Source organism: Rhyacophila brunnea, unplaced genomic scaffold (genome assembly GCF_057557595.1).
Source record: "Rhyacophila brunnea isolate RB1 unplaced genomic scaffold, BYU_Rbru_1.0 scaffold_8, whole genome shotgun sequence".
NCBI lineage: Eukaryota > Metazoa > Arthropoda > Insecta > Trichoptera > Rhyacophilidae > Rhyacophila > Rhyacophila brunnea.
Genome location: NW_028233350.1, coordinates 37745180 through 37757618, shown reverse-complemented (window position 1 = coordinate 37757618; position 12439 = coordinate 37745180). Strand labels below are relative to the sequence as shown.

Below are 12439 nucleotides of genomic sequence, written 5' to 3'. Positions count from 1 at the left end.
CGTCGAATGCTGACAACTGCTCTCGGTTTATGCATTGACGCTCATTGAATATTGGTGTATTACACATACTATTCTGCACGTCTATAATGCGTGGCTTATTTTCGTAGGACACTCACACATTCAAAACCCTGCGTCAAAACTTACTATATTGGTATCTATAATTATAGCCTATCGGAATTCTATTTATTATCTGTTCTGTGCATTCTGAGTACCTCTTCGATATAATATAGGTATTCATTCTGAAGGTGTGTACCAAAAATGTTGAAGGAAAACCCTCTTCTATGGCAGAGATTTTCAACCGGGGTTACGCGGAACTCTGGATTCTGTCTGCATAATGTCAGGCCAATTGCTGTCTCGGTATATGTGTCTACTACTATACACGCATATTCTGTTACTAATTTAGCTAACTAATGGTTCTTAATATGACGTGCCAGACAGTTAGGAATTCCGCTAGATTATACAAAAAGTATCACGGGTCCCGCAACACGAAAAAAGAATCTATGGAGCCTTTATATTTCAATTATTTTGTTAAAAGGAAATAACGCACAACCGCTTTTTTTGTTCATCATTTAGAAAATATCAGAAACATACGTATTAGAAAAAATCATGGAACAAATATGATGCCGGACAGGTTTGGAACCTGTAGTCCTGCATCCATTTGATTTCGGCCAATGTGTTTTGTTTCCAAATTATGTTTGTTCAATAAATAATTTTACATTCTTAAATCATGTGAACTATCTGTTGAATACAAAATAAGTTTATTAAACTATTAGCAAGTGAAAGTACGTCCAGATTTGGAGATATCTTGACATCGGCTAGGAATCAAGGTATACATATACCTATTATTAGTGCTTTGATTAGTTGTATGGTTTTGCCTTTTTAATAGTGGATGAAAGTGAAACTGATAATAATACTTTTATTTTGTTAACTGTCAATTCATGGTGGAACTGCATTGTATTGTTGTTTTAATTTAATAAAACGCAATATTTTTTGTAGTATTTATTCCACTTTTAATCAATAGATTAGGACCGGTTTCGTCCGCCACAGAGAGACATTTTCAACTTGTTGATAATACCATTGATTAAATTAGCTTCAAGTCATTTCGCAATGCAGGTTCATTTGTAAGATAATTCACACACTTGTGTTCAGTTAAAAATCACAAGCAAATCGTCAGCTGAATGCAGAACTATTCCAACTTACATTTGATTTTCTTTTTGGAGGAAGTTCTTTGAAACAACCTACTTCCATTATTTATTATTTATATAAATAAATGTATACATCATAATTTAGTAGAACTGTTGATGAAACAAATGTATACATTTATAAATATAAGTAATAAATAATTTGACTATGCTGTTTCAAAAAACGTTTTTGTAAAATATTTCAATAGTTCTGCATTCAGCTGATGAAATGTGTTGTTTCTTCTTCCGGGTGGAGTCCTCTGTGATTTCCCTATAAAAATCGATAAACCATGTTCCAATATCACATGGCATTTTTGTATGTGTTACGCCGAATGTGCGAAATTGAATATTACATGAAATGGGCAAAATTTTGCCTAAATCATGAAAAATGCAAGCCCGTTACCTTATTCATGAATTAGACAAAATATCTGGAGAGTGCGTGAATTCGGCAGTAATTTTTCTGTCTAGTTCATGTATTGGACAAATTAGATAGTAGCGCTACGGTGGTATTTTTTGCAACTAAACTAAATGTATCAAAATGCTCATGCATTGGTCAAAATGTACATATATTATCTATGGTCAAAATAGATGATCGCGCTCCGGTGGTATTTTTTGCAACTAATCAAACTAAACAAATGTGTCAAATGTCATTGATTATATTATAAAAATATACCAATCAATAACTGCAATGACGTTCATATCCATTTACTATGCGCAAAAAAATCTAGAACTATAATTTATGATAACGGAAGAATTTTATTGAAAAGTATTTTCGTGATTTGATTCGTGCTTGGTCGATTGAATGTTTGTGATAGTTTGTTGACACTTGATAGCTAACCTCAAAATGGACATTCAGTTGAATACTTTAATTCAGAATTACAAAACCTAACCTAACCTAATAATAATAATATTATATTATGTCCAATTATAACTAATAAAACCATCCGTATTAAATTTACTTTTTCTTCTGTCATGTTGACAGTTCAAGAATTCCATACCCTGGCGAATTCATGTACTCAGCAGAAAATTTACCTAATTCATGAATAAGGCAACAGGCTTGACTATTACATGGATTAGCCAAAATTTTGCCCATTTCATGTAATAGTCAATTTCGCACATTCGGTGTGACATATGCAAACAAGTAAGTTAGGTAGTATCTTATCATGGTTTGTTTGAAAATCTGTGATTTTAGTGGTCCTTTTTTTGCAATCACTTGGTCTCTGGATGACTTTTCACGTAACTATGGGTACCATTTTCAAAAAAATATCACAAAATGGGTTTTCTAGTTTATTAAATAACAATGGAATAAAGACACGCTTAAAAGTGGCTCACATAGTTGACGGCACTCATTGGGTAATATTGGAAGACAATTGTTCCTGATTCTTCTCCAACTGGCTTGGGCTGCAATTCCCTCCCTGTCCTCGCATAGTAGCACTCCGGGATAGGAGGGCAGTACTCTATGTGGTAGACGCGATCTTCCAAGACCTGACCATTGAAAAAGACAATTAATTATCATGAGTGCTAACGAGCTATAAAAAACAACAAAGCTCTTGAGTCTTGACTTGCAGTGTGATTGGAAAAATGGGTGTCGTCGATTTAATTTTCGAGATAATAGAACATAAATAATATTGCATTAGTGTCATAGGGGTCGAAGACGACCAAAAAAGCAATACTCTTACATTACATTTGTTTTAATTTATGACGTGTACACTATGCCCAACTCGATATCAATGACAATATTTTTGGTATTTGTAAATATGTATCGTCAAATTCGGAATTTCATGCCATGACGCATGTTATCAACCGGCTCGTACTAGGTTGTGCGAACCGGTAGTATCTATCTACTGAATTAAAAAAAAACAAAATTTATAAAACAATTTAAATTTCTATATACATTTTTTATCGTTCTTTGACCCTGCGTTGTTGCCAAGCCCATATTATGAAATAAATTTATCCAATTTTAAATCAAAATTATTCAGCTAAGCAGGAGTTGTTAACCCCATTATGTTTGGGTTTGATTTTTTGTTGAAAGTGTTTTGCAATCGGGAGGTCCCGCCTGGACAAGTTGTACAAAATCGGACCTAATGCCTTAATGACATTGAGCTACTTTACAAGCTGCTTGTTGGCGAATTTAAAAGCGGGCGAGTCAGCTAGTGCGATTTTGATGATGACACAAAAACTTTCCACTCGCTCAGAAGCCAACAAGCTAGCGAGTTGAAACCGTAATTTTTGGTAATATTTTGACAAGACGTATTGAGTAGTTGGTTTTTTTTTTTTACCGGGAAGTCGCTTCTATCGCTCTACTGCGCAGACGCAGTAGGCCCACACGCCAGCGTGTAGCGTGTAAAGTTGACCGGCTTTCAACTTTTCTCGGTATATTGTTACAATCTGCTTGTTAGCTTGTTCGATGATGACACTGGACGAGTTTACAAGCATATTGTAAATTCGCCAACAAGCAGCTTGTAAAGTAGCTCAATGTCATTGAGGCTTAACACAAAGGTCTTTCACTCGCCGAAGTCTGCTCTAGTTACAGATATTATTTTATTTTCTTTTTTGCGTCTTCTTTTCCTGATTTTCTTTCTATACATGGATGAAAGTGCTCCCACCTCAAAATTTAATTTTCGTGTTTCATTTCTCTCTTTTCATCAGTTCTTATCATAGCTACTGTGTCGGTAGCTCTATCTGTCAGTATGACTGATATTAATTTTATACGATTAGTTTCAAAATCGGACACATCCATTTTTTTCAATCTCGAAAAGTAAATCGATGAGACCTATATATTTTTCATTAGGTACTGTACTATCTGGAAACCGTCCGCGAGGAATTTATTAGTGAAGGTCGCAGATCGATAGCGTGAAAAGATGTGAGGTTCGACTCCCACCTGCGCGGCTATTCTAAATAATTAACACGTTTCCGTTATTTTTATTGATTCAAAATAACACGGATATCACTCGGAGCATTTCTATAAACAAAGCGGTTATCTACAATAATTGTTAACACACGCGGTACGGTTACTTTATTCCAAATGCATCCGATTAGAATCATGTAAGATGTATTAACTGTGTTACTCAACAACATTTTACAGCTCGCGGTTAACGAGGTCATAGGCGGGGCGGGGCGGTATTAAAAAATATCACGCCTGACAGTTAACTTCCCGGAATAATTAACTGCCTGAATACGACATATCATATTTATCACTTTTTATTGATTTTGGATTTAAGTGATATGTTAGAATAGCACTACAGTTTTACCTTTTTAGGATTTTTTCTAATATGTATGTTTTCCGGGGTGTATCATTTCTTTTTAATTCAAAGATACATAAAGAAAACTGTTAACTGCAAAGTCAACTAACTATACATTATTTTATGGTTATTTTTATCATTAAAATGTAGTTTGAAAAGTTCTCTTAAATATTGTAGAATTTTTGAAGTTAAACTTCTTTAGGCGCGTTTGGGAAATCAGATCAGAGAGAATTTTTGGCGTGTGACATGTAACACACAATTTATTTTTCACACGAAAAAACACACTCGATTGGATTCGAACCACCGATTGTTTGGTTATCAGCCAAACGCACTACCTTTACGCCACAGTATGATACTGCAATCGTGGCGATTATACAGTGTAATATTATAGTTTCGAATTGTTCCGTTGCCTATGCAGCGAATTTATTATTGTCGGCCATTTGCAATTCCTTACGTAAACAAACGATTAAACGTCATAGTGGCAGTTGTTACTTTAAAAATAAAAACAACGAAGAATCTAGGTTATCACAAGTTTTTTTTTATTATTAATTGTTCATGGGAACTTCTGAATCGATTATAACCGCTGTATGGCAAAGATGAGTTTTGGTACAATAATTAAATTACAATTAACATGTGCTATGGCTATATGAGACACAGATTAATGACGTACGTTTTCATCAACCTAATCCACTGTAATATTAATTTGTTTTGCTATTTTTGTTTTGTTACGCCAAAGAAATATAACTTCTAACGCGCGTACATAAGTACACACACCGATTTTTTTTTATTAATTCATAGTTTTAATGTTTTTTTTTAATCTAAAAATCATCGATTTTATATAAAATTTGTAACCTGAAATCGTTTTCTTTATACATCGAATCGAGGTTTGTGTGGTGAGAATACCCTGGGTTGCCGCGAGTTTTTCGAAGGTTCTGAGGATAGAAAAATATGTTTTTCCGCAAGAGCTTTTGACCTCGATTCTGCTAAGATTTTTCTTTATGGCGGAAAAGCCAATAGCACCGAGAAATTTTGTTTTCCATTCTGGACGGATTTTTCATTTTACTGATAATTATTTTTTTGGAAGGAAGGGCTTACAAAAGTCGCCGATTCTGACATGAATGAATATTTTGACGCTGTGAAAGATTCTTTACAAACTGGCGCCGTGTAATGTATAAGCATTCAACTGTTTTTTCATCGCTTTCTAAAATTATTAGCATACCAATATATCCTTGAATATTGCAGATAGACGCCGTATTCTCTGGTTTGCGAACTCTGTCTTTCAGAATCTATTTCGGTCCTCGTAATAAATCATTCATATTGTATTTCGTGAATAGTACCGGTTTACCGCCTCGCACCGATTTTCTTTTGTTTATTGTACACAAGTCAGGCGTCACCGGAGAGGAGGTACTTTTGAATATTTTTTTTCTACGACTGTGGAATATGCGGTTTGCGAATTTTCCCGCAAGTTTCCAAAAACGTATTTCCATTGTCGACTATTTCGGTTTTCCAATTCAACAAGAAATGGATGCTACCTGCTCTTGTGTCGTATTTTTCAATTATTGTTTCATAAACGTTGAGTATGAGTTTTTTTATCCTATAGTACATGGATGGCAAACCTATGGCACGCGAATATTTCATTTTGAAGAGGAAATAAATATTACTATTTTATATATAAGTAGGTATTTAAAAATGTTTTTTTTATAAAAAAGTAATACAAATAAATATAATTATACCTAAGTACTTGTACTTATATATACTATTAAAAAATATTGACGACATAGCCGTGCGTATTTTCTTCGGTTTTTCATATTATGCTTAGGTACCAATCGATGCGGAAACGGAAACGACGAAATTCATGCATAAAATAATGACAAACCGCATTGTATAAAAAATTGCAGGCAAATCATTTTAAAGAATATACATTACGTTTAATGTTAATATACGATTACATTGGTCGGTTCTTAGGATCGGGGAATTAAAAATAAAAATATTCAATCAACAAACCCTATGAAATTAACTATCGGCAGTCACTCAAATATAATAACTGCTTGTTATTTTACCTCAAACATAATCTCTAAAAATGGAAAACCGCTCAGTGATGGAGAATATAATATGAAAGAAGAGTGGTTTAAATGCTTCCACCGATCTCTGAGTAATTTGAAAACAAGGAAAAAATATTCAAAGAATAAAAGATATGCCTTCGGCTAGAAATACGGTGAAAGATAAAATATTAATAACTCAATTGTAATTTTGAAACCTTTTTAATAGAACTCTTAAAAACTATTTTTAGAAAACTAAAATAAATTTTCGTCATAAAAAAATTGGTCGGCACGACGGACAGTCGGAAAATATTATTTGTGAAATTTTGGCACGCGTACGTAAAAAGGTTCGCCATCCCTGCTATAGTAAATTTAACGTAAACAACAGTTTGCCTATTTTTAATGTATGCTTTGTGAAGGAATGTATTTTTAGAAAATATTATTAATCAAAGGTCCGTGAGAAAGAAAATTTTGTTGTATTTCTTTGTGATAGGTAGTCTTTTACTATTGCCCTTCTGCAGGGTACAGATTCTCATAATATTTTCAATTCATGTGATTATTCGGTTAACAGCTTTCTTGGTGTTCGTGTTACTCATTATTATGGATCGTGACTCCTTCAAATATCCTAGTTTTTATCTTTCTAGTAATTTCCGCATCGAAATACCCATAGCCTTCTTAGTTGTGTCGAATAATCGAGTTGGTCACGTCCTTAGCTTTCTGAGCTTATGGTGCGCTCTGGTGTAGATAATTAGAACGAGCACTGTTTCTAGTTGCCATATGGAAAGTATTGCCAATACGAATAATACCGGTTTACAACTCGCTATCAATCTCACATCTTTATTTTTCCTTTCTGCGCATTTATTCTATATACAAGGCTACTATCGGCGGCTATTGAGGGTAGATTATCATAATTATGTATTGAGGCGGTTAATTATTACAATAAGTTAACCGTCTGAACTGTCCATAAGTGCTATGTTTTAACAGCACCTCTCTTGGCTGTGTTAACTTTTGGAGCGAGATAGACAGTTTTGACAGTTAACTTATTGTAAAAATTAATCGCCTAAATACATAAATATGATAAGCTACCCTTGATAGCCGTTGATAGCATCCTTGTGTATAGAATAAATGCGCTGGTGTAAGTTTTAAAAAATATATTTATTTAAACAATACCTACTTTAAGTATGATCGAGGAAATGAGGAAATAATATTTTTGTTATATCTAATACATAATATGTACATAAAATGTGAAATGCCACGAAAATGATGCTTGTGCAAACATTGGTGGAGTCGTGGACTCTTGAGAGCCAGAGAACGAAAATCAATTTATGCCTTCGAAATGTGGTGTTGGTGCCGAATACTCTGCCTTTCTCGAACACAGCACAGTACGAAGCAACAAATCATCCAGAGACTCTAGATAAAGGAACGGCTCTCGACAATATGCCTGACGTGCATTCTGCGGTTTTTTTGGACATTATTCGATGAGGACCGGATAACCTGATGAGACTAGTGGTTTTGGGTACCCTTCAGGGTAGTCGAAGCAAAGGGATGGCGCTGCCATGGGAGGCAGAGAACCGAGAGGGTGGAGAGTCTTAAGCGCGACCCAAATTGAGGTGCATGTCGCCTACTGTCACGGGCTGCCGCTACGGGAAAAAAGTGTGTAATGTCGTTGTTCTTGGTGTTTAAAATGTTATCAGACTGATGCCCCCCATCCCGTAGAATATTTTGAAGCTTTAAATGAACAATGGCAGTTGTCAAAATCACTAAAACAACAATGAGGTCACCTCACGCTGAACTGCACTGCATCGGTACCTGCATGACGTTTTGAACGTTTTTATAATATTCCACATGCCTACACTTTTCGAATGTCATGCCAAAATCACGTTTTTTTTGTTTTTAGCCGTTGGCACTATGTATTTTCGATATTAATGTCTATTATCTGTGGTCTGCAGGTTGGGTTCTTTTCAAAATATTATCTATGGATGTCGTGCCGCAAGTATTTTAACGTACGCACACGTAGAAACTGTTAAAATTAATTGAAATTAGCATGAATAATTAATAATAATTCAAATTACTAATACGTTATAGGAGGCACCCTTCATAACTGTCATTCTTTAGCGAATTTACAGTGATGGTGATGGTTCAAAATATTCTGCAAAATGACGAAACCATAGACTAAATTTGTCGCCGCGACAGCGTGACACTAGGCGACATGCACTATGACATGCACCTCAATTTGCTTCGCGGTTTAGTCGCTCAGAAGATGACTGATTTTCAGGATGGCACAAGAATGCTTCTTTAAAAAACACCTGTAAGAGTTCATCCAACATATTCTGACATCTATTGACTCTGATAAGGGAATAGGTACCTGGCACTCCGTCGGCCATCGCGCCGCTTGCTGTGGACAGTCCAGTTCTCTCGGCAGCGCAAACAAATCCCTCGGCTCCTTTAGCCTGGCGATGGTCTTGAAGGTCCTGGAGTCAGTGTTGATCTCTATCTGGTTGCTTTTTAATCCGTTCTCCAGGTAGTTGCTGATGTATGTGCCTGGAAAAAGAAAACATTTAACTCAATAATTGTATTTTAAGTTTGTTGCACGACAAATACTGGTTGATAATACGGATTGGGGGTTTCTTTTAGAATAGTGAATAATTCGAGCTTAGAGTTATTTAAATGAGTTCCATCAGTGGATTTTTATCTAAATATAAATTAGCTAAATAACTGTGTACTGGAAAGCTAGTATGGTTTTTACATCGCCATCTTGGAAAAATGGTCCCGGAGAATTCTTGTGGTACCTACTTGTCTTTACGAAAGAATGTATAATTTTCCTTAAGGGTTATCCTAGGGCCTTAATCTACGAGCTTAAATATTGGGACCACACCTAAATAAGATTTCAAATAATAAAAAGGATTTTTTCAAGTTATACACATTTATATTTTTATAATAATCGATGTTTTTTAAAATAAATATTAAAACTATGAATTAGTCAAAAATCTTTACGAAGAAAAATTGAAAACTCAATAAACTTAATTTTAATAATAAATATGACCATTAAATATACTGTAATAATAATGCGGTCCTGTGACAAATTCACATTTTATAACATTTTTTTACAATTTTGTAAGTTTATCTTTGACTTGAAATAAAAAATATTTTTCTTTTTAATGTTTTCAGATACATATTTAATAATTAATACAGTTGAAATTGTAAATTATCAAAAAAATGTCTCAAATTGCAAGCGTCGTATTTTTACGCTAGTTGCCTCTGGTAGGTAGAAGCATCACCTTTTCTATTATTTACGCGTAAAAACAACATGACGCGTTCACAAAAATGCAGCTACACACAACTTTGTATTTATTTGATTTCGCGTACCTACATGTCAATGATTTTATGATTTAGGTACACGCAAACCAAAAAAAAATATTTACATATTTTTATTTGGTAGGTATACGCGTGCCTTATGGAATATGGGCTATCGTGCTGTGAATTTTGATCATTCTTAGCTATTAACTCTATAGTAGGCATGTCCAACTTCAAGTAGGTTGTGATCTACTATCCAGTATCAAAACAGGCAATGATCTACCACACTCTCCTGCTGTCATTCTCCAATTTAAAACAAACTTATTATATTTGACGGAGGACACCGAAAAGTTAAAAATTAACACTGATTGTGTATTCATCGCGAAAATTGTATTTATTTGTGCACCATTGCACTAACCGTTCAATTATTTTTGTACTATGCCAAGAGCCTACTGCGCGACGGTGGGGGATTACGTATTAAAGCGCGGATTTCATATATTCTCTTTCTCTTACTCCTTCGTCAAAAAACGCAAGCTAAATGCCTATTTGAAAATCTGGCAAGAAAAACGCCAAGTTGACAACACTGGTTCTAGAGTTTAAGTCTCTTGACTCTTGACAGTCTAATTAGTCAATATGCTATTAACGCACTGCAAGCATCTGTCAAACTATTATGAAAGTACATAATTTGAAAAAATCTCATGCATATAACCCACTACACCCAACCGACGGGACTTGAACCTGTAACCGCTGGATTCGCGTCAGTGTGCTTTTCCAATTAAGCTACAGGCATCCTACTTAGTTAAGTTTATTTCAACTAGTAATTCTTGCATGAAATCCTTATCAAATTGCGTTATTATATTGGCTATCGGTTTATATATTAATTAAATCAAGATAAATATCAATTAAATGCCTTAATTATTAACCGACGTCACGGATCACTCCATTATTTAGTTTTTATGACATACTTAGACTTGCTCACAATTTAATAAACTACTTCTTTTATTATGAGAGTATCATTAATTATTGTTTTTCACGACTTGATTAAAATAAACGGTACCTCCTATTTTTTAAATTTATAATTTACGTTTATACGTGTATGTTAATACGTCTTCTCCCTGTGTCACTCTTCCTTACAAGTTTCTTTTGTTTTCTCTCATGCATTACATATATACAGGTATGTATATATAAAGTAATTTTATTTATCAATAATTATGAATATATAGTATTGTTCTTATTCTAATAGCAGACGAGTAATATATGTACTATACCTATATTTGAAAGTTTTACGATGTTTAAGTTCTAAGAATTTTATAACTATGGGACATTAAAAAGTTTAACAGTAAGTTCTTTACTGTTTTATGATTGCTGAGATTTCCTGGGACTTTCGCGAGTGTCATAGACAGTTTAATTATTGAGGTAGGTAGGTATGTGCCCATAAACATAAACGAACACCGACTGCAGATAAATATTCGCTATATTTTTTTAGTCACTGTACATAATCAAAAAAGTTCTGCTTGGCAAAGTTTTAACCCTCTTTTTGTAAGTACCTAATCATCATTATTAAAAACAAAATATCATTTTAAACGACTTATTGAGATAGTCATTTTTAAATAACTGATGCACGGGGAATTATGTATAGTGCGTGGTAACATTGACTTTTTTTAAAAAGTTTTTACAAAACATTATATATTGGAAGAAAATTAATCAGAAGTTTCTGTATTGAGAGAAATAAATTCGTCATAAACAATACTATAGGTACTATGCGAGTGGGGCTCCGCTCCCTGGGCCCTTATGTTATAACTTATGACATAAAGTCACCCGACGACATGACGTAATTGTGGCGTAACCTCACTACACGCATCGAGGCGGGCCGCCCAAGCACACGGCTCACCATAGATATTATTACGCTGAAACACCAATTTGTGTATGGGGACAATGAATAACGCCAGTATTTGAGTAGCGTTAATTTCTCGAATGCTATTATCACTCCGGTAGTACGTCACAATGATGTCATATGACGTCATGTCGACCGGGCGACTTCAACTCGCAAGTTACAACATAAGGCCCCTGGCTGACTTTGGTTTCCCCGCCTTCATCACAGTCAGAGATACAACTCTCCCTTCGTTACACGCGCAAAACTCGACGCGCAATATTGCAATGCTTAAGATCGATTATCTCAAAAAGTAGATGGACGACATCCATGTTTTTTAATAGTTCTCTCATCCATCAAACCGTACATAAAGAAATTATTAGTGAAGGATTCGAAGATCGATAGTGTCATTAACAAAAAAGTTAGTTTTTTTTGAAGAACAGTGTATGACCCATGATTGGAGTACCGGACCGCCCCCAGCTTTTAATAGAATATATTGTAATAGCATTAGCGCCCGTGTACTGAATTTCAAGTCTCTGAGTGTACAGAAAGTAGGCGAAAATTGAACGTGATAGAACAACTTAAAAACATTGCATTGAGTAGATTTATGTTTTACGAAGTAACTTATAAGTGGGTACCTAGAGTTATTTTTAGATATACATAATAAATAAATAAAAGGTTCTCTACGCCTATGGTAGGGCTATCTATAGTCAGACTGGCACTAAATGGCGAGTACCGATGTTGGTGCTGGTTAGTACTTAACTTCGAATGCAATATTTGTAACCTGGTCGCAATAAACGAAGATCTTCGATT

At 34.6% G+C, this 12439-nt stretch overlaps 2 protein-coding genes across 4 annotated transcripts in view; one reads left to right on the top strand and one right to left on the bottom strand.

Moving 5' to 3' along the window:
- Positions 1-12439, top strand: part of Nadsyn (NAD synthetase) — a 108686-nt gene that overhangs the window by 19213 nt on the left and 77034 nt on the right. The window lies entirely within an intron of this gene.
- The window catches only part of Nna1 (Nna1 carboxypeptidase), a 30500-nt gene that overhangs the window by 17115 nt on the left and 946 nt on the right, over positions 1-12439 (bottom strand). The window contains exons 2-3 of the mRNA XM_085958670.1: positions 8828-9003; positions 2514-2666 (exon numbers count right to left, since the gene is read on the bottom strand). Coding sequence (XP_085814796.1) covers positions 2514-2666; positions 8828-9003 — 329 coding nt within the window. The remainder of the gene's footprint in view (positions 1-2513; positions 2667-8827; positions 9004-12439) is intronic.